Below are 19,822 nucleotides of genomic sequence, written 5' to 3' on the forward strand. Positions count from 1 at the left end.
AACTTAGTGGAGTCTGCCACTAGCACAGTCAGTGTAGTCAGCTCAGCTATCCCCATTGAGACTGTGGCTGTGCCTCGACCTGGGTTGGGCAAAACTAAACATGGCAGTGTTTGCCTTAGCAATCTCACTGGAATAAATACCTCCTCCATTCCTGCCATTATTGAAAGAGACTTCACATCTCAAAATAGGGCTACTTAATGTTAGATCCCTCACTTCCAAATCCAATCAAAATCAAATCAAATGTTATTTGTAACATACACATGGTTAGGAGATGTTAATGCGAGTGTAACGAAATGCTTATGCTTCTAGTTCTTATCTGTCGGAAAGATATCAGTTTGTCTCTGTGGATGGTTTGTCCTCTGACAAATCAACTGTAGATTTCGGTGTTCCTCAAGGTTCCGTTTTAGGACCACTATCGTTTTCACTATATATTTTACCTCTTGGTGATGTCATTCGGAAACATAATGTTAACTTTCACTGCTATGCGGATGACACACAGCTGTACATTTCGATGAAACATGGCGAAGCCCCAAAATTGCCCTCGCTGGAAGCCTGTGTTTCAGACATAAGGAAGTGGATGGCTGCAAATGTTCTACTTTTACACTCGGACAAAACAAAAAGATCTTCTGGTAAATCTGACAATTAACCTTGATGGTTGTACAGTCGTCTCAAATAAAACTGTGAAGGACCTCGGTGTTACTCTGGATCCTGATCTCTCTCGAACATATCAAGACTGTTTCAAGGACAGCTTTTTTCCATCTACGAACCATCGCAGAAATCAGAAACTTTCTGTCCAACAATGATGCTGAAAAGCTAGTCCATGCTTTTGTCACTTCTAGGTTAGACTACTGCAATGCTCTACTTTCCGGCTATCCGGATATAGCACTAAATAAACTTCATGGCTGCTAAATTTGACCATATTACTCCAGTGCTAGCCTCTCTACACTGGCCTCCTGTTAAGGAAAGGGCTGATTTCAAGGTTTTACTCCTACATATCTTTCCGATTTGGTCCTGCCGGACATACCTACAGGTACGCTACGGTCACAAGACACAGGCCTAGAATTTCTAAGCAAACAGCTGGAGGCAGGGCTTTCTCCTATAGAGCTCCATTTTTATGAAATGGTGTGAGAGACACAGACTCGGTCTCAACCTTTAAGTCTTTACTGAAGAGCGCCCTTAACCACTGTGCCACCCGGGAGGCCAAGACTCATCTCTTCAGTAGGTCCTATGATTGAGTGTAGTCTGACCCAGGAGTGTGAAGGTGAACGGAAAGGCACTGGAGCAACGAACCGCCTTTGCTGTCTCTGCCTGGCCGGTTCCCCTCTCTCCACTGGGATTCTCTGCCTCTAACCCTATTACAGGAGCTGAGTCACTGGCTTACTGGTGTTCTTCCATGCCGTCCCTAGGAAGGGTGCGTCACTTGAGTGGGTTGAGTCACTGACGTGATCTTCCTGTCTGGGTTGGCGCCCCCCTTGGGTTGTGCCGTGGCGGAGATCTTTGTGCGCTATACTCGGCCTTGTCTCTTCAGTAGGTCCTATGATTGAGTGTAGTCTGGCCCAGGAGTGTGAAGGTGAACATAAAGGCACTGGAGCAACGAACCGCCCTTGCTGTCTCTGCCTGGCCGGTTCCCCTCTCTCCACTGGGATTCTCTGCCTCTAACCCTATTACAGGGGCTGAGTCACTGGCTTACTGGTGTTCTTCCATGCCGTCCCTAGGAAGGGTGCGTCAATTGAGTGGGTTGAGTCACTGACGTGATCTTCCTGTCTGGGTTGGCGCCGCCCCTTGGGTTGTGCCGTGGCGGAGATCTTTTGCGCTATACTCGGCCTTGTCTCGGGATGGTAAGTTGGTGGTTGAAGATATTCCTCTAGTGGTGTGGGGGCTGTGCTTTGGCAAAGTGGGTGGGGTTATATCCTGCCTGATTGGCCCTGTCCGGGGTATCGTTGGATGAGGCCACAGTGTCTCCTGACCCCTCCTGTCTCAGCCTCCAGTATTTATGCTGCAGTAGTTTATGTGTCGGGGGGCTAGGGTCAGTCTGTTATATATGGAGTATTTCTCCTATCTTGTGTGAATTTAAGTATTAAGTAAGTAATTATCTCTTTCTTTCTTTCTTTCTTTCTTTCTCTCTCTCTCGGAGGACCTCTCAGGACTACCTGGCCTGATAACTCCTTGCTGTCCCCAGTCCACCTGGCCTCTCTAGAGACAGCAGAAGAACTCTCTAGAGACAGCAGAAGCGGTAGAGATACTCTGAATGTGATCGGCTACGAAAAGCCAACTAACATTTACTCCTGAGGTGTTGACCTGTTGCACCCTCGACAACCACTGTGCTTATTATTATTTGACCCTGTTGGTCGTCTATGAACACTTGAACATCTTGGCCATGTTCTGTTATAATCTCCACCCGGCACAGCCAGAAGAGAACAGGCCACCCCTCATAGCCTGGTTCCTCTCTAGGTTTCTTCCTAGGTTCTGGCCTTTCTAGGGAGTTTTTCCTAGCCACTGTTCTTCTACACCTGCATTGCTTGCTGTTTGTGGTTTTATGCTGGGTTTCTGTACAGCACTTTGAGATATCAGCTGATGTAAGAAGGCCTTAAAAATACATTTGATTTGATGTTAGGTTGATGGTGTTAGGATGATGGTGTTAGGTTGATGGTGTTAGGTTGATGGTAATATTATGATGTTGTTCGATTGATGGTCTTAGATTGATGGTGTTAGGTTGATGGTTTTAAGTTGATGGTGTTAGGTTGATGGTGTTGAGATGATGGTACTATGATGATGGTGTTAGGATGATGTTGTTAGGTAGATGGTGTTAGGATGATGGTACTCAGATGATGGTGTTAAGTTGATGGTGTTAGGACAATATAATAGGAGGTGCAGAGAGGAGCAGAGGGAGACTTACGGGTTGCCAGGTTTGAAGATGAACATGCTGTCAGGCGTGACAATATTGGCTGGGCTGGTCAACTGCTCCTCTTCTTTCTCAGGCTTGGACGCCTCCATGTCTTTACTGTTACCTGGAAGAGGTAGAGAATGTGGGTGTGCTGCTGTGCTCTGATTGTGGTACCATGCTGGGATATCAGAGATATCTCCAACCCCCAAGAGATGGAGGCTTTCATACACCAAGGCATTTCATACACCTCACAGCTGAACTATTTTTAATGTGAGTAGAGCACACTGAATGCACATATGTGATAGAATAAGGACACACTTGAAGGTGTTACCTGTGATGGGGGTGAGCTCTAGTGAAGACTGAACATTGGTCACCTCTATGTAGATACTGGAGCTCAGAGGGGACTTATCCTGGTTCAGAGTGGTGGCGTTGTTACCAGTATCACTGTCTCTTGTCTGGCCCTCTGGGCGCTCCGGTACTGCAGCCTGAAATGGCTGAATGGGGGGTGGTTCTGACTGTGGACCCTCCTCCCTGTTCTGCAGCTCAGGACCCCCAGCCTGGTTAGGGTCACCCTGTCTGTGGAGGAGCAGAGGGACAAGGGACAACATCTTGGTTTGGAGTCTGGATTCACTGGGGATTTGTTGCATTTTGGGCACCCTGAAGTCTGATACATTGAACATAGCAGAAAACGGACTACTGAGAGTTTACTATACCAACAGAGTCTACAGAATACTATACAAACAGTCTACTATTTATTGAACTAATAGAACTAGCTGTACGTCAGTGTCAGTTCCTCCTCACCTGTGTTCAGCTTCTCTGGTCTCAGAAGGCTGGCTGGTCTCTCCCGTGTTACAGGCTCTCCTCTCCTTGTCCTGTCGTTCCTCTGGGGTCTTTCTCTCCTTGCTGACAGAGCGACTGTTCCCCTCCCCCTGGGGTGAGTCCAGGCCTCTAGCCCCAGCCTGGGCTTCGTGGTGCCCTGTGCCCCTTGGCCTCCTGAGCCTCATCCCTGCCATGTCAGGGGTCAGGGTGTCACCAGCAGGAGGGCGGAACTTACGCACTGCTCTCTGCCTTCTCTCCCCATTTAACCTGGGGCTCCTGCGGCCATTGAGACCTGGGTGGCAGTGGTCGGTGTCATCAAGCTGGCCCTCTGGGCATGGCTCAGATTCAGTGGGCTCCGGAATGGACACAACTGTGGACGTGGGGGGGTCAGGCAGGGGACTGTCGATGGGTATGGGTGGCTCTGCTAAAGGGAGGGACAAGGGGGGCTCAAGGACCCCCATGGACAGGGGTGGCTCCTCTAGAGTTTGGTCCATGGGCTTGGGGGGCTGAGTTGTGGAGGCCGTAGGGTCAGCCGTGGGGTCAGCCAGCTTCAGGCTGCCTGTGGGTGTGCCTGTGGCTTTGAGGTTGTGGGGGCATCCAGGGGGCGCTTCCTGCTCCTCACTGGGGCTGCTGAAGAGGATCTCTCGGCTGGACATCTGCCGGTGCCTGCGCAGTTGGCTGGTTCTCTGCTCCCACACAGACATGGTCATCCGTCTTCTCCTCTCTCCCCTGGACATGAAAGAGTTAGAGGAATTCAATGGCGGGCAGGGGGGCCCCTCGGCGAGGCTCTCAGCCTCCTCCAGAGAGTAGGCAGGCCGGCTCCTGTGTATCGCTCTTTTCCTGTACAGGTACGGTCTCCTCCTCCTGCTGGGAGAGAGGACAACAACACTGTCAGGATGAGCAGTAAGGGAGATAGCAACACAGTACTTGTCTAAAACAGTGATATACACTGAATGTTGTAAGCTCTACTTTTTATTTTAAACCAATTCCAAAATGTGTTAGAATTGTTTTTAATTTATTTTACTTGCTTGTGTACAAATGTTTGTGAAATATACATTTATAAATAAAACCTTTGTACAAAACCAGTGAGCAGTTGGAACACATTCAAGAAAAGGCAATCTAGTCTGATTTTCAAAGCTTGGTAAACAAGATCCAGAATTTTAATTAAGCATTGATGAAAAACAATTCACTGGATCAATGAAGATGTTATGTAATAAATTAAGCAAAATGTAACTAGGAAGTTGTAATAACTATAATGAAAGTGGGAGATGTAGAAACCAGTGGAACTGATATTAAATGCAGAGCCAAGTACTGTAAGATTCTGGAAGTAAAACGAGGAATGTAATAAAATGAGAACAGAAGATTTACCCAGTTAAGAAAATCAGGCAGTTTGTTTTGAAATTGAAATGAACAGACAGTGTTAATACTTACTCGTACTTGTACTCTTGTGTGGTCCGTGTTATCAATAAGCGATTGGTTGAAAACAAGACATTAGTGCTTTTGTGAGCAGAGACAAAACAGGCCCTGAGACACAGTTCAAAACACATGACCAATTTCAATGGATCACTATTAGACTATAGTCTACTGCATTGTATTTCTGTATAGCCGAAATCATTATTTTCTGTATTACCAAGTAGGAAAATCCTCTTAAATGATTCAACCAAATGAATATTGCCTAAATGTTTTGTATTGTGCCTCTAGCCAGGCAAAGCGCCACATGACAAACAGGATGGCAGCAGTATTAGATCAGAACAACATTAACATCAACAGGTGCAACATATAAAATATTCAGGAAGTTTGAAATGTTTAAGACATTCAGAGATACAGTATGGCACAGGAATAAAACACAGAAATGGCCTTCATTGGCACAAACAGAACAGAGACGGAGATCGTTTAGGCAAAGCAACCATATCAGTTTGCATTATGTGTGCAGCGCTCCTCTCCAAAGTTGTGCCAGGGTAACATTCTCATTGGTCATGCTGGTCAGAGAGAGACATGCACCCATCGCTCTCTACATTATCAGGAGTCTCAGACATGCTTCAACCTTTTTCACTTAGTCAACATCATCATCATCATCATGCTCTGAAGGTCAGTTGTGCAAGAGCCCCCGGAAGGAAGACAGTTACAGCATTTCACCCCAAACATCACTGACATGATGCAATGCTGCCAAAGTTCAAAGTTTTCTCCAAACACAGATGCTGGAAAACCCTATGGTATTCAAATCTCATCAATGTGATTCGACAAGTGCCTGACCCTGAATATGTCATAAGGTACACTACAAAACCCTGCACGTATATCTATGCCTCAACCTGGGTGAACCTAGATGAAAAACCAACAACTTCAAGATACTGAGGCAAAAATCCTGCAGTTTGATCTTTCCGCATAAGCAATTCATAGAACTGTTTATATTTGTATCACAACCGCTCTGCTAATCTTTACTCCTGCTGTACTAACGTATTGCCAAGGAGAATTTAATGCTGCACAGCATGAGACCAAAATGTTTCATTATGAAACATTTTAAAATTACTTTTCCGTGCATGTGGTTTGAATGACCATGCAATATGCTGTTCATTTTCAACATGCGTACCATCTCTCTATGTTGCACCATGCCCAAGTACATGCACTTCCACCAGACAGACTGGGTGTCAGACCATTCATATAGGAAATCAATACCGTGGGCTTTGATGAAATAACATTACTTTAGGACTCTTGTCTCTTATAACCCAACATGGCATGTCTAGATGACTTCCTGACACTTGGTAATTCTTCTACTTATTCCAAAAACATAATGATTACAAAAAATCAGTATTGTGAAAGTAAGGGTGACTAAGTACTGCAGTATATTTCTCTAATGGGAATGATATATTAATTTGGATGCCAGTACTGCTGTCTCTATGACAACGGTATAGGCTTATCCCTGCAGATCCTTGGAAGACTGCCGGTAGCCATGGTGACACACTGTTGAATTTAGAGCAAATTACAGAGGTACAAGCTAAAGCAGACCTATAGACCTTATCAGGAAGGGCATATCAATACCTCTTTAGTTGTTCAGTTCAGTTGTTTCCAGTACATATTTTCAGCAATATAAACGTCATTATGAAGGGCACTACGACTGTCTGGGGCTCCATTATAGGCTCCAATTACAGTAGCCTGTGCCTCGATCAAACTGACTAAATCAACTATAATTTACCAGTAACACAAACTACACTAGGAACACCTGCTCATCCATTACGTAGACTGACCAGGTGAATCCAGGTAAAAGCTATGATCCCTTATTGATGCACCTGTTATATCCATTTCAATCAGTGTAGATGAAGGGGAGGAGACAGGTTAAAGAAGGATTTTTAAGCCTCGAGACAATTGAGACGGATTGTGTATCTGTGCCATTCAGAAGATGAATGGGCAAGACTAAATATTTAAGGGCCTTTAAACAGGGTATGGTAGTATGTGCCAGGTGCACCAGTTAGGGGTGGCAGGGTAGCCTAGTGGTTAGAGCGTTGGGCTAATAACCGAAAGGTTGCAAGTTCGAATCCCTGAGCTGCAATGTACAAATCTGTTGTTCTGTCAGCCTCAACCACTCCCTTCCTTTAGTGTTGTCTGTGCTGCAGCAATAGCCTCTGGTGGGATTACACAGTGTTAGTACGGTTAGTTAGCAGTCTATTAGAGTCCTGAGGGAGACAGAGAGGAAGGGGAACAGGCAGCAGGGGTACGTACACACACCACTTACTGTGATGACATCAGGGAAGACATGGCCCCAACTTCCTTGGCTTTTTGGAGAGCATGTTTCTGATTGAAAGCAGCCTCTTCGTCCTCTTCGTCCTAGATATAAGATTGCATAGAACAGAATAAATAATCACAGATGCTGTTGAGAGCGGGTATCATCTTCAATTATGGGAAGACTAGTGCATTGTTGAAATTAGATTTTTTACCTTGGTTAGTTCCTGGGCATTAGCCAGATTGTCCACAGCAATGGCCAAGAAGACATTCAGCAGTGTGTCTGGTCACACTCATGTCAAGGACCTACATGTCTGATCTACAAAATCCACACATCAGACATGTAATCTAATCATACTGACAGTGTGAAAAGTGATTTGCTAGCTGAGAAAGGATACAGTTACCAAAGAGTGTGAGCACAATGAAGTATATGGAGGACCACATTCCTGACTTCACTCCTCCCTGGGAGCGGATCCCATTGTACATCACCTCATTCCAGTCTTCTCCTGTCAGGATCTAGATATACAGTGCCTAGTGAAAGTCTACACACCCCTTGCACAGTCTTCAGAGTTTTCTGCCTTAAAAACAGATTACATTTGGGTTTTTTCATACAGATCTACACAACCTACTCCACATTTTCAAAGTGAAAGAAGGTTACAAAACATTTGCCAAATTAATAAATAAACAAAAAAGCTAAGATGTCTTGATTGCGCATGTCTTGGCACCAACGAGTTAATACTTGGTGAAAGCACCTTTGGCAGCCATTACAGTTGTTAATCATTTTGAATAAGATTCTACCAACCTCTTAGGGGAACATACAGTGCATTCGGAAAGTAGTCAGACCTCTTGACTTTTTCCACATTTTGTTATGTTACAGACTTATTCTAAAATGGATTAAATTCATATTTTTCCTCATCAATCTACACACAATACTGTCACACCCTGATCTGATTCACCTGTCTTTGTGATTGTCTCCACCCTACTCCAGGTGTCGCCCATCTTCCCCATTATCCCTTGTGTATTTATACCTGTGCTCTCTGTTTGTCTGTTGCCAGTTTGTTTTGTTTTGTCAAGCCTACCAGCGGTTTTCACTCTGCTCCTGTCTCTCGATTGTTCCTGTTTCCTAGTTTCCCCGCTGTTGACCATTCTGCCTGCCCTGACCCTGAGCATGCCTGTCCTGACCCTGAGCCTGCCTGCCGTCTTGTACCTTTTCCCTGCCTTTTGGCTGCCCCTGTTGGATTAATAAACTGTTGTTACTTCGACGTTGTCTGCATCTAGGTCTTACCTGAAACATGATAGTACAACCTATCCATGACTGAACCAGCAGACTCGGACCAGCTGCGCAACGCCATCTTCTCCCAAGGAGCCACCATTGATAGCCACCATCTTCGAGCTTCATCCCTCCTCTTTACCCTCGGACCGCTCTAAGATAGCGTACCTTATCATGCTGATGTCCGGGACGGAGCTCACCACCTGGGCTAGAGCTGTATGGTGCAACAGCTGGCCATATGCATCAGTCTGGATGAATTTGTGGGAGAGGTCAAGAAGGTGTTTGATGCCCCATTCTCCGGGAGAAAGGCTGCCCGGATGTTGCTCGAAGATGAGGGCACACTGAGCTAGAAACGCCCGACAGGTGCCAGAATAGGCTCCCGGGAAGGCGGAGTGACCGGTGAGGCGACGCTGCTAACAGCTGAGTTACTGGGGGGCTGTGAGGTTACAGTCATAGTAGGCTGCCTCTCAGCCAACCCGCGGAATTGCTCCAGCAAGATGTCCAGCTTCGGAGTAGCTGCAGGACTCCCGCAGGACTCTAGCACTACTCTGCCCCGGGGATGACTGTACTCTCTGTCGGGACCAGAGACCAAGGTGCTTCTACACCTGCATTGCTTGCTGTTTGGGGTTTTAGGCTGGGTTTCTGTACAGCACTTTGAGATATCAGCTGATGTACGAAGGGCTATATAAATAAATTTGATTTGATTTGATGGAGACCTACATTGGGGACTCCCTCGCTGCAGGATTCATCCTTCCTTCTTCCTCTCCCGCTGGCGAAGGGTTCTTCTTTGTGAAGAAGAAGGACAAGTCCCTGTGCCCGTGCATCGACTACCAGAGTCACAACGACATAATGGTGAATACCCGCTACCCCTCATCTCCTTGGCCTTCGAGCCACTACAGGGGGACATTGTGTTTTCCAAGTTGGATCTACGGAACGCCTACCATCTGGTGCAGATACGGGAAGGGGACTAGTGGAAGACTGCCTTCAACATGGCCAGCGGTCACTACGAGTTTCTGGTCATGCCATTTGGCCTTACCAACGCCCCTGCTGTGTTCCAGAATCTAGTTAACGATATTCTCCCGCTCCACCCAAGAACCTGTGGTCCATGTCCGACAGGTTTTCCAACGCCTCCTGGAGAACCAGCTGTTTGTAAAAGCAGAGAAGTGCGAGGTCCATCCTCCTTTTTCTGGGTTACATCATTGCTGCAGGGAATGTACAAATGGATCCTGGGAAGGTGAGAGCGGTGGTGGATTGGCCCCAGCCTACTTCTCCCCTGTCAGCACTCACCTCGCCCAAGGTTCTGTTCATGTGGTCTCCAGCTGCTGACCGGGCGTTCCGGAACCTCAAACATCACTTCACCACAGCTCCCATCTTGGGTCATCCTGACCCATTCCGTCAGTTCTTGGTGGAGGCCAATGCTTCGGATGTCGGTGTGGGGGATATCATGTCCCAGCGTTCTGCCCTGGACCTCAAGCTACATCCCTGCACCTTCTTTTCCCATTGCCTCAACGCCATGGAGAAGAACTGCGATGTGGGGAATCGTGAGCTTCTCGCGGCGAAGATGGCGTTGGAGGAATGGAGGCACCGGTTGGAGGGTGAGGGACGGCCGTTCATTGCGTGGACCGATCACAAGAACCTGGAGTATCTCCGCACCGCCAAGCGCCTCAATTCCAGGCAGGCTAGATGGGCCCTGCTGTTCACATGGTTCAACTTCTCCCTCTCTTACCGGCCGGGATCCAAGAATGTCAAGCCAGATGCACTGATAACTGGATGTTCGTTCCTGACGCCGTCCTGGAGTGGGCCCACTCCTCCAGGCTTGCCTGCCACCTGGGCTCCTGTCGGACCCTGGCTTTTGTGCGACAACGCTTTTGGTGGCCTACCATGGTCCCTGATGTGTCTGCATCGAACAAGACTCCTCTGCAAGCTCCAGCTGGTCTCCTCCAACCTCTGCCTGTTCTTCACCGTCCCTGGTATCACATCTCCCTGGACTTTGTCATGGTCTTCACCCATCTGATGGCAACACCGCCGTCCTGACCATGGTGCATCGGTTTTCCAAATCCACCCACTTCCTTCCTCTCCCCAAACTACCCTCTGCCAAAGAGAATGCCCAGCTCATGGTGCAGCACGTCTTCCGGACCTATTGTCTACCTGTAGATATGGTCTCTGACCGGGGTCCTCAGTTCTTGTCCCAGTTCTGGAAGGCATTCTGCACCCTCATTGGGCCATCGGTCAGCCTGTCCTCTGGGTTCCACCCCTGTCCAACAGCCAGTCGGAGCGAGCCAACCAGGAACTACAGACTACTCTGTGCTGCCTGGTCTCCACCAACCCCATCACCTGGAGCCAGCAGCTTGTGTGGGTTGAATACGCCCGCAACACCCTTCCCTGCTCTGCCACTGGCCTATCCCCTTTTGAATGTTCCCTGGGGTATCAGCCCCCGCTCTTCACTGCCCAGATGTTTGTCCACCGCTGTCGTCATACCTGGAGGAGAGCCCGGTCGGTCCTCCTCAAGACCACCTCCAGGTATCGACGACAAGTAGATTGCCACTGGACCCTGGCTCCCCGGTATCGGCTAGGGCAGAATGTATGGCTGTCCACACGGTTTATCGGCCCATTTCCCATCTCCAAAGTCATTAGCCCCTATGCTGTTCATCTTCTGTTGCCCCTGTTGCCCCGTTTGTCGTGCCTTCTTCACGACTGTCTTGGTATGTTCGGACCATGATAGTTCGTTGGTGATCTGGACACCAAGGAACTTGAAACTCTCGACCCGCTCCACTACAGCCCCGTCGATGTTTATGGGGGCCTGTCCAGACTGCCTTTTTCCTGTAGTCCATAATCATCTCCTTTGTCTTGCACACATTGAGGCAGAGGTTATTGTCCTGGAACCACACTGCCAGTTCTTTGACCTCCTCCCTATAGGCCGTCTCATCATTGTCGGTGATCAGGCCTACCACTGTTGTGTCGTCAGCAAACTTGGAGTCGTGTTAATACAGGAGGGGACTAAATACACACCCCTGAGGGGTCCCAGTGTTAAGGATCAGCATGGCAGACGTGTTGTTGCCTACTCTTACCACCTGGGGGCGGCCCGTCAGGAAGTACAGGATCCAGGTGCAGAGGGAGGTGTTAAGTCCCAGAGTCCTTAGCTTAGTGATGAGCTTCATGGGCACTATGGTGTTGAACGCTGAGGTGTAGTTGATGAGCAGTATTCTTACATAGGTGTTCCTTTTGTCCAGGTGAGAAAGGGCGGTGTGGAGTGCGATTGAGATTGCATCATCTGTGGATCTGTTGGGGCGGTATGCATATTGGAGTGGGTCTAGGGTGTCCTGGAGGATGCTGTTGATGTGAGCCAGCCTTTCAAAGCACTTCATGGTTATCGACGTGAGTGCCACGGGGAAGTAATCATTTAGGCAGGTTACCTTCGCTTCCTTGGGCACAGGGACTATGGTGGTCTGCTTGAAACATGTAGGTATTACAGACTCGGTCAGGGAGAGGTTGAAAATGTCAGTGAAGACACTTGACAGTTGATCTGCATATGCTTTGAGTACAAGTCCTGGTAATCCGTATGGCCCAGCGGCTTTGTGAATGTTGACCTGTTTAAAGGTTTTGTTTATATTGGCTACCGAGAGCGTTATCACACAGTCATCCAGAACAGCTGGTGCTCTTGTGCATGCTTCAGTGTTGCTTGCCTCAAAGTGAGCATGAAAAGCATTTACCTCGTCTGGTAGGCTCGCGTCATTGGGCAGCTTGCGTCTGGGTTTCCCTTTGTAGTCCGTAATAGTTTTCAAGCCCTGCCACATCCGACGAGCATCAGAGCCGGTGTAGTAGGATTCAATATTAATCCTATATTGACGCTTTGCTTGTTTGATGGTTTGTCTGAGGGAATAGCGGCATTTCTTATTAGCGTCCAGATTAGTCTCCCGCTCCTTGAAAGCGGCAGCTCTAGCCTTTAGCTCGATGCGGATGTTACCTGTAGTCCATGGCTTCTGGTTGGGAGTGTACGTACAGTCACTGTGGGGACGACGTCATCGATGCACTTATTGATGAAGCCGATGACTGAGGTGGTGTATTCCTCAATGCTATTGGATGAATCCCGGAACATATGCTAGTCGGTGCTAGCAAAACAGTCCTGTAGTGTAGCATCCACAACATCTGACCACTTCCGTATTGAGCGAGTCACTGGTACATCCTGCTTTAGTTTTTGCTTGTAAGCAGGAATCAGGAGGATAGAATTGTGGTCAGATTTGCCAAATGGAGGACGGGGGAGAGCTTTGTATGCATCACTGTGTGTGGAGTAAAGGTGATCTAAGATTTTTTTCCCCACTGGTTGCACATTTGACATGCTGGTAAAAATTTGGTAAAACTGATTTAAGTTTGCCTGCATTAAAGTCCCCGGCCACAAGGAGCGCCGCTTCTGGGTGAGCATTTTCTTCTTTGCTTATGGCCTTATAGAGTTGGCTAAGAGCGGTCTTAGTGCCAGCTTCGCTTTGTGGTGGTAAATAGACGGCCATGAATAATAGAGATGAGAACTCTCTTGGTAGATAGTGTGGTCGACAGCTTATCATAAGGTACTCTACCTCAGGCGAACAATACCTCGAGACTTCTTTAATATTAGACATCACGCACCAGCCGTTACTGACAAAAAGACACACACCCCACCCCTCGTCTTCCTCGAGGTAGGGTCTCTGTTCTGCAGGTGCATGGAAAATCTCACCAGCTCTATATTGTCCGTTTCTTCTTTCAGCTACGTCTCGGTGAAACATAAGATGTTACAGCTTTTAATGTCCCGTTGGTAGGATAATCTTAATAGTAGGTCATCAATTTTACTTTCTAACGATTGCACGTTAGCAAGGAGTATGGAAAGCATTGGGAGTTTACTCGCTCATCTCCCGCTTCTCAGAATGATCCCCGATCTGTATCCCCTTTTTCAGCGTCTTTTCTTTGCGCAAAAGGCGTGGATCTGGGCCTATTCCAGTGAAAGCAGGATATCCTTCTCGAAGGACTCGTTAAAGGAAAAAGTTTCTTCCAGTCCGGTGAGCAATCGCTTTTCTGATGTCCAGAAGTTATTTTCGGCCATAAGAGACGGTAGCAGCAACATTATGTACACAATAAGTGAAAAAAGAAGTTACACAAAATGCAAAAAAAAGAATAAAATTGCACAATTGTTTGGGAGAATGTAAAACGTCAGCTATGTTCTTCGGCGCCATCTTGTGCAAGGTTGGTAGAGTTGTGCAAGGTTGGTAGAATCTTATTAAAAATGATTCATAGCTGTAATGGCTGCCATAGGTGCTTCCACCAAGTTTTAACTCTGGGGTGTGAAGACACAAAATCAATACATGTACATTTTTTACAATTTAGGACAGCAAAATGTTAAGATTGTGCAAGGGGTGTGTAGAATTTCACTAGCGACTGGAAATACCACATACTGTATCACAGGATTCTCTCACAAGCTACAGTGTAGATCATCTGTAAATTCATGACAATCCAAATATTTATATGGACTCTAAGATTTCCACATGCAAAGCTTTGTTACCTTAATCAAAAACACAAAACTTTACTCAATCAAAACAATTGAATTGAGCCAGACCTGAAAGACAGTCATGATGGCAGCAGGAAATGTGTCAAAATTTGTAGGAGTGTAGTCTTCAAAGATGAACCTGCATAGAAAGATGAGGACAGAGAGGACATCGAGTTGAGCCAGGATTTTAAAATATTTTTTTTTTTCCCAGAGAGAGAAAACATTTTCCTTTTCTTGGTAATAAAAAGTCTGTTTTCTTTACTGTACTCCAGTGACCAGGCAACATACGTCTCCGGCATGCACTGCATTCATTGAAGTGACAGTTTCACAGAAATTGTCCTTTCTCTGTGGGAACATAGTGGCACAACAGCTAAGACTTGATGTGTGACAGAATCTTCTTGGGGAAGACTGAGCCCTGTCAGGGTGTTTTTACATTGCCACAGGGGATGAAAATGTCCTCTGTAATATCAAATGTCACAAGGAGAAGGTCATGGTGACACAAATCAAACAATCAGTTGTACTACATCCACTTTGATTACATTGACTGCCAGTGTCCATCATAGTTTGTGATGAGATCTGACAGAAGGGCAGTAGTAGTTCGTCCTTGTGTCTATGGTACAGTACCTGCCACCGAATAGCTGCATGCCCAGCAGAGCAAAGACCAGGATGAAGAGGAAGAGGAGGAAGATGAGGCTGATGATGGACTTCATAGAATTCATCAGGGATACCACCAGGTTCCTCAGCGACGCCCAGTACCTGTCAATCACAACCAACCGGGGGCGGGATTGGGTGCATTTGAATTCCGTCGAAATAAGAGACAAATTGCTTAATTTAACAGTGTCTAAATGTTGCTATTGTGAGTGTTTTCAATTATTTGTAGCCAGCCTGGAAATGAACATACGTATCTGCATAACCTATCCCTAGCAGGAGGCTACAAATATCCCACTGACGTGACACCCAGCATCTTCATAATCTAGGACATTGATAGCTAGGTGCCAGTGCATTGCCTCATTGCATACTGCAGGAAGAATGTTAGAAACCAATGAGGAGGCCTTGGACTAACTTGGTGATCTTGAATATCCTCAGCAGACGGAGAGCGCGCAGCACACTGATGCCGAAGGACATGTCTGGCCTGAAGAACCCCCACATCACCTCAAAGATGCTGCCCACTATCACCTGTCAACAGAGCCATAAACAACATAGTCACCAGATGTACCAGCACACCAACAGCAGCCTTTAACATACAGTAAGTATACAGAGAGACAAAGATGAAGGATGTCCGTTCACAGCTGAGTGCAGAGGTGACAGAAACAGAACAGGGACATTTACTGCACTTCATTAACTAAGTTACACCCATCAGTGTCACTTTCATTAAAAAGTCTTTAAAGGTGCAATTCATTGTTGAAAAATTAACAAAGCAGACACCCCACATCGGTTTTGGCAAAAATTCTGAGGGATGGGTCTGGAGAAATGTAGCCACTCATTCAAAGACAGAGCGACTGATGCAAGGACTGACCATCCAAGATGTCACAATTCTTGTTTTAAGCACATTTTGAGGATATACAGTGTTTGTTTATATGTACAATGTTTACAAACGGAGTAAAATAAGTTTATATATTCGGTTCTGATGGGGTACAACAGTTGAACTAAGCTCATGTTGCATTTATATTCTTCAAGAATCAATGAGTATATATAATGAATTTATAAATCTTAAAATGGAAGCAACAACTGCGGATTGCCCCTTTAAGTCACTGTCCAATGTTTTAAGTAAAGCATTTCCTCTCACTCCCTCGTTACTGGGGGCAATGTTATAATCTATAGTATGTCCCTGTCTTTCCATCTGGCATGGTGTCTCCATGTTGGTTAGAGATGAGGCAGACAAATAAAGGGACTCACGCCGCAGTCGAAGCGGTTGAAGGCGGAGTGGAAGTAGAGTCTGGGTCCCAGGCTGTACATCTTTAAACACATCTCAGTGAGAAACAGACCCAGGAAGAGAAACTCTGCATAGTCTGAAATGCAGACAACAACAGCAACAACAACACTCATAAACACAGCAGAAAACAATCATCTCAAAGATTAATGTCACTCGACTTGATTTATTTTGGATGGAGATGATGGTATGTACCTGTGTGTGTGTGTGTGTTTGTGTGTGACTTACAGAGGAACACAGACAGCCAGTGGGGCTGGTTGTGATGGACGATGGCCACACAGAGTGTGTTGAGGGCCACCAGGCCCAGTACGGTCCAGTAGAAGGTGTGTGTCTTCACCATGCGGCGGATAGAGATACGCAGCAGACGCTCCTTCCGCTTGAAATAAGCCGTGGGTCCTCTCTTAGCACTCCTGATGCTGGCTCTGGTCATCGGGATGCCTGGAGGGGACAGCCCATTTAAGATCATTACTAAAATCCCCCTAGTAGTGCAATCACAAATAGACAGTATATTTTAGATCTCTCCTCTGTCAAATGTTTCACTTGCACAATAGATACAATTTCTCCAACAGGAAAACAAAGAGCCAAAGGCCTTCTCGTCCATTTAGCTTCGCAACTGACATGTAATGATGGCTGGAACTGATGAGCTGCCATTTCCAGTCAATACGACAATGACAATCTCCTCTGTAATTACAGAGTCTAATACGGAAGGGGTGCCTGTTGCCTGATGGCAGATCATTCAACCATTTGGGATGTTAGCTACAACATACTACTTTTTTCAGTGGCTTCACACACACTCACCCACAGAAGAGATGTCACCGTACTGCTCCTCCTCTGGGCCCCGGTGGACGGCATCCAACCCTCTCCTCTTGATGGTGGTCCTCTTCAGCACTGCAGCCAAAGGTTTCACATTGTCACCCCGCAGAAAGCCCACACAAAACACAATGTTTCTGACACTCCAAACATGTCATGAGACACACAAGTAGATATACAAGATCATGAGGGCATTACTAACAAGAAGAGAATGGTGAAAATAATAAACACATTTACATGCCACTGTGTTTGGTGCTTTGGGTATTGTAAAACAAGAGTACAAACATATGCATTTAGTAGACATGTGCAACAGATTACAGCAACATGGTGTTATTAAAATATGCATCTATTGTTATCTACTGTATGATGAACCCAACTTAACTTCAACTAATCGTTGTTGTTGTTAGTTCTATTATCTGGGCTATAACCCACACTCACATTAAGTTTGAGACAATATCATACCATAAGCATTCTAAAGAGCTGTATTGATGCACACATATCATTTTATATGTGCCTGATGCGGAAATAACCATTAATTATCAGGGTAAGTTGAACTCTTCCTCCAGCCAACCCTCGTACACCCCCACCACCTTTTGGTTAGAATCTAATTTATTTATTAATATTTACCTAGGCTTTCTCCCTTTTAATAAGCCAGTGAACCAATAGTGTTTGCACAAGGCACACACTGGCTGACACCCAGACATTTAATTTTAGTTGCTATGGCAACACTGGCGTACTCTCTCAAAGCTATTACATCTTCTGAATTTGTTTCCACTGGAACAGCTGGAACTTTTTACGGCTACTTTTGGTTCGCTTGTGCCAAATTAAATGTTTGAAGTTCAGAATGGCTCCTGGTTTATTTGTAAGTGTGGTTTATGGAACAATAGCTGGCTTTATTTAAATGTTCATGTCAGACTGAGTTGTTGAAAAGGAACAAAAGGTGGCAAGTAAGTGTAGAATATAAGTTGTTCCTCACCATGGTTACCGCCTGTATTCCATTCAGACAGCCTCTTGGGAGCTGTCAATCAACATTTAATAAAAACGATTTGTTTTTTTGTTTGTTGGGGGGGAAAAAATCATGCTTCACTTGATAGAGTCATAGCTTTGTGCAAGGGTTTGTCTTGTAGGTTTAAAAGTCCATATTGATATTGAGGTAGCAGAGATTATTATTTTGGGGGTACAGCATGCATGGTCCTCAATAATCCTAACCAAAGTTGTTTTTGAAGTGCACCACATCAGAAGCAACAACAATGGTATTTTAGGCATTGCTATTCTTGTGAAGATTTGCTTCTAAATATGTCTTTGGAATAGATATACAGTACAAGTCAACCTTCTCATTCAATGGTTTTTATTTATTTTTACTATTTCCTACATTGCAGAATAATAGTGAAGACATCAGAACGATGAAATAACACATATGGAATCATGTAGTAACCAAAAAAGTGTTAAACAAATCAAAAAATATTTTATATTTGAGATTCTTCAAAGTAGCTACCCTTTGTCTTGATGCAGCTTTGCATAGTTTTGATGTCTTCAATATTATTATACAATGTATTTATAATCTTCAAGAATTGTGCAAACTCTTGGCATTCTCTCAACCGGCTTCACCTGGAATGCTTTTCCAACAGTCGTGCTTTTCCAACAGTCGTGAAGGAGTTCCCACATAAGCTGAGCACTTGTTGGTTGCTTTTCCTTCACTCTGCGGTCCAACTAATCCCAAACCATCTCAACTGAGTTGAGGTTGGGTGATTGTGGAGGCCAGGTCATCTGATGCAGCACTCCATCACTCTCCTTCTTGGTAAAATAGCCCTTACACAGCCTGAAGGTGTGTTAGGTCATTGTCCTGTTGAAAAACAAATGATTGTCCCACTAAGTGCAAACCAGATGGGATGGTGTATCACTGAAGAATGCTGTGGTAGCCATGCTGGTTAAGTGTGCCTTGAAATATAGACAAATCACAGACAGTGTCAACAGCAAATCACCCCCACACCATCACACCTCCTCCTCCATGCTTCACGTTGGGAACCGCACATGGGGAGATCATCCGTTCATCAACACTGCGTTTCACAAAGAACCAAAAATCGCAAAATTTGACTCATCAGACCAAAGGACAGATTTCCATCGGTCTAATGTCCATTGCTCATGTTTCTTGGCCCAAGCAATTATCTTCCTCTTATCGGTTTCCTTTAGTAGTGGTTTCCTTGCAGCAATTTGACCATGAATGCCTGATTCACGCAGTCTCCTCTGAACAGTTGATGTTGAGATGTGTCTGTTCCTTGAACTCTGTGAAGCATTTATTTGGGCTGCAATTTCTGAGGCTGGTAACTCTAATGAACGTATCCTCTGCAGCAGATGTCACTCTGTGTCTTCCTTTCCTGTGGCGGTCCTCATAAGAGCCAGTTTCATCATAGCACTTGATGGTTTTTGTGACTGCACTTGAAGAAACTTTCAAAATTCTTGACATTTTCCAGATTGACTGACCTTCATGTCTTAAAGTAATGATGGACTGTTGTTTCTCTTTGCTTATTTAAGCTGTTCTTACCATAATATGGACTTGGTCTTTTACCAAATAGGGCTATCTTCTGTATACCACCCCTACCTTGTCACAACACAACTGATTGGCTCAAACGCATTAAGAAGGAAATAAATTCCACAGATAAACTTTTAAGAAGGCACACCTGTTAATTGAAATGCATTCCAGGTGACTATCTCATGAAGCTGGTTGAGAGAATTTCACATATGGAATCAGCAAGGCAAATGGTGGCTACCAATACTTTTTTGGTTACTACATGATTCCATATGTGTTATTTCATAGTTTTGATGTCTTCACTATTATTCTACAATGTAGAAAATAGTAAAAATAAAGAAAAACCCTTCACTCAC

General features: G+C 45.6%; 1 protein-coding gene across 7 annotated transcripts in view; it reads right to left on the minus strand.

The window, feature by feature from the left end:
- Nucleotides 1-19,822, minus strand: part of LOC110524442 (voltage-dependent R-type calcium channel subunit alpha-1E) — a 111,021-nt gene that overhangs the window by 23,095 nt on the left and 68,104 nt on the right. For 3 of the 7 annotated variants that reach the window (XM_036978235.1, XM_036978237.1, XM_036978234.1), the window contains exons 9-21: nt 17,916-17,957; nt 16,928-17,017; nt 16,358-16,567; nt 16,096-16,208; nt 15,263-15,375; nt 14,824-14,955; nt 14,269-14,338; nt 7,816-7,933; nt 7,633-7,700; nt 7,431-7,522; nt 3,686-4,570; nt 3,216-3,460; nt 2,897-3,008 (exon numbers count right to left, since the gene is read on the minus strand). In XM_036978235.1, coding sequence (XP_036834130.1) covers nt 2,897-3,008; nt 3,216-3,460; nt 3,686-4,570; nt 7,431-7,522; nt 7,633-7,700; nt 7,816-7,933; nt 14,269-14,338; nt 14,824-14,955; nt 15,263-15,375; nt 16,096-16,208; nt 16,358-16,567; nt 16,928-17,017; nt 17,916-17,957 — 2,290 coding nt within the window. The remainder of the gene's footprint in view (nt 1-2,896; nt 3,009-3,215; nt 3,461-3,685; nt 4,571-7,430; nt 7,523-7,632; nt 7,701-7,815; nt 7,934-14,268; nt 14,339-14,823; nt 14,956-15,262; nt 15,376-16,095; nt 16,209-16,357; nt 16,568-16,927; nt 17,018-17,915; nt 17,958-19,822) is intronic. The other 4 variants (XM_036978239.1, XM_036978240.1, XM_036978238.1 and 1 more) reach the window with 3 other exon arrangements.

Source organism: Oncorhynchus mykiss, chromosome 5, assembly GCF_013265735.2.
Source record: "Oncorhynchus mykiss isolate Arlee chromosome 5, USDA_OmykA_1.1, whole genome shotgun sequence".
In the NCBI taxonomy this organism is placed as follows: Eukaryota; Metazoa; Chordata; class Actinopteri; order Salmoniformes; family Salmonidae; genus Oncorhynchus; species Oncorhynchus mykiss.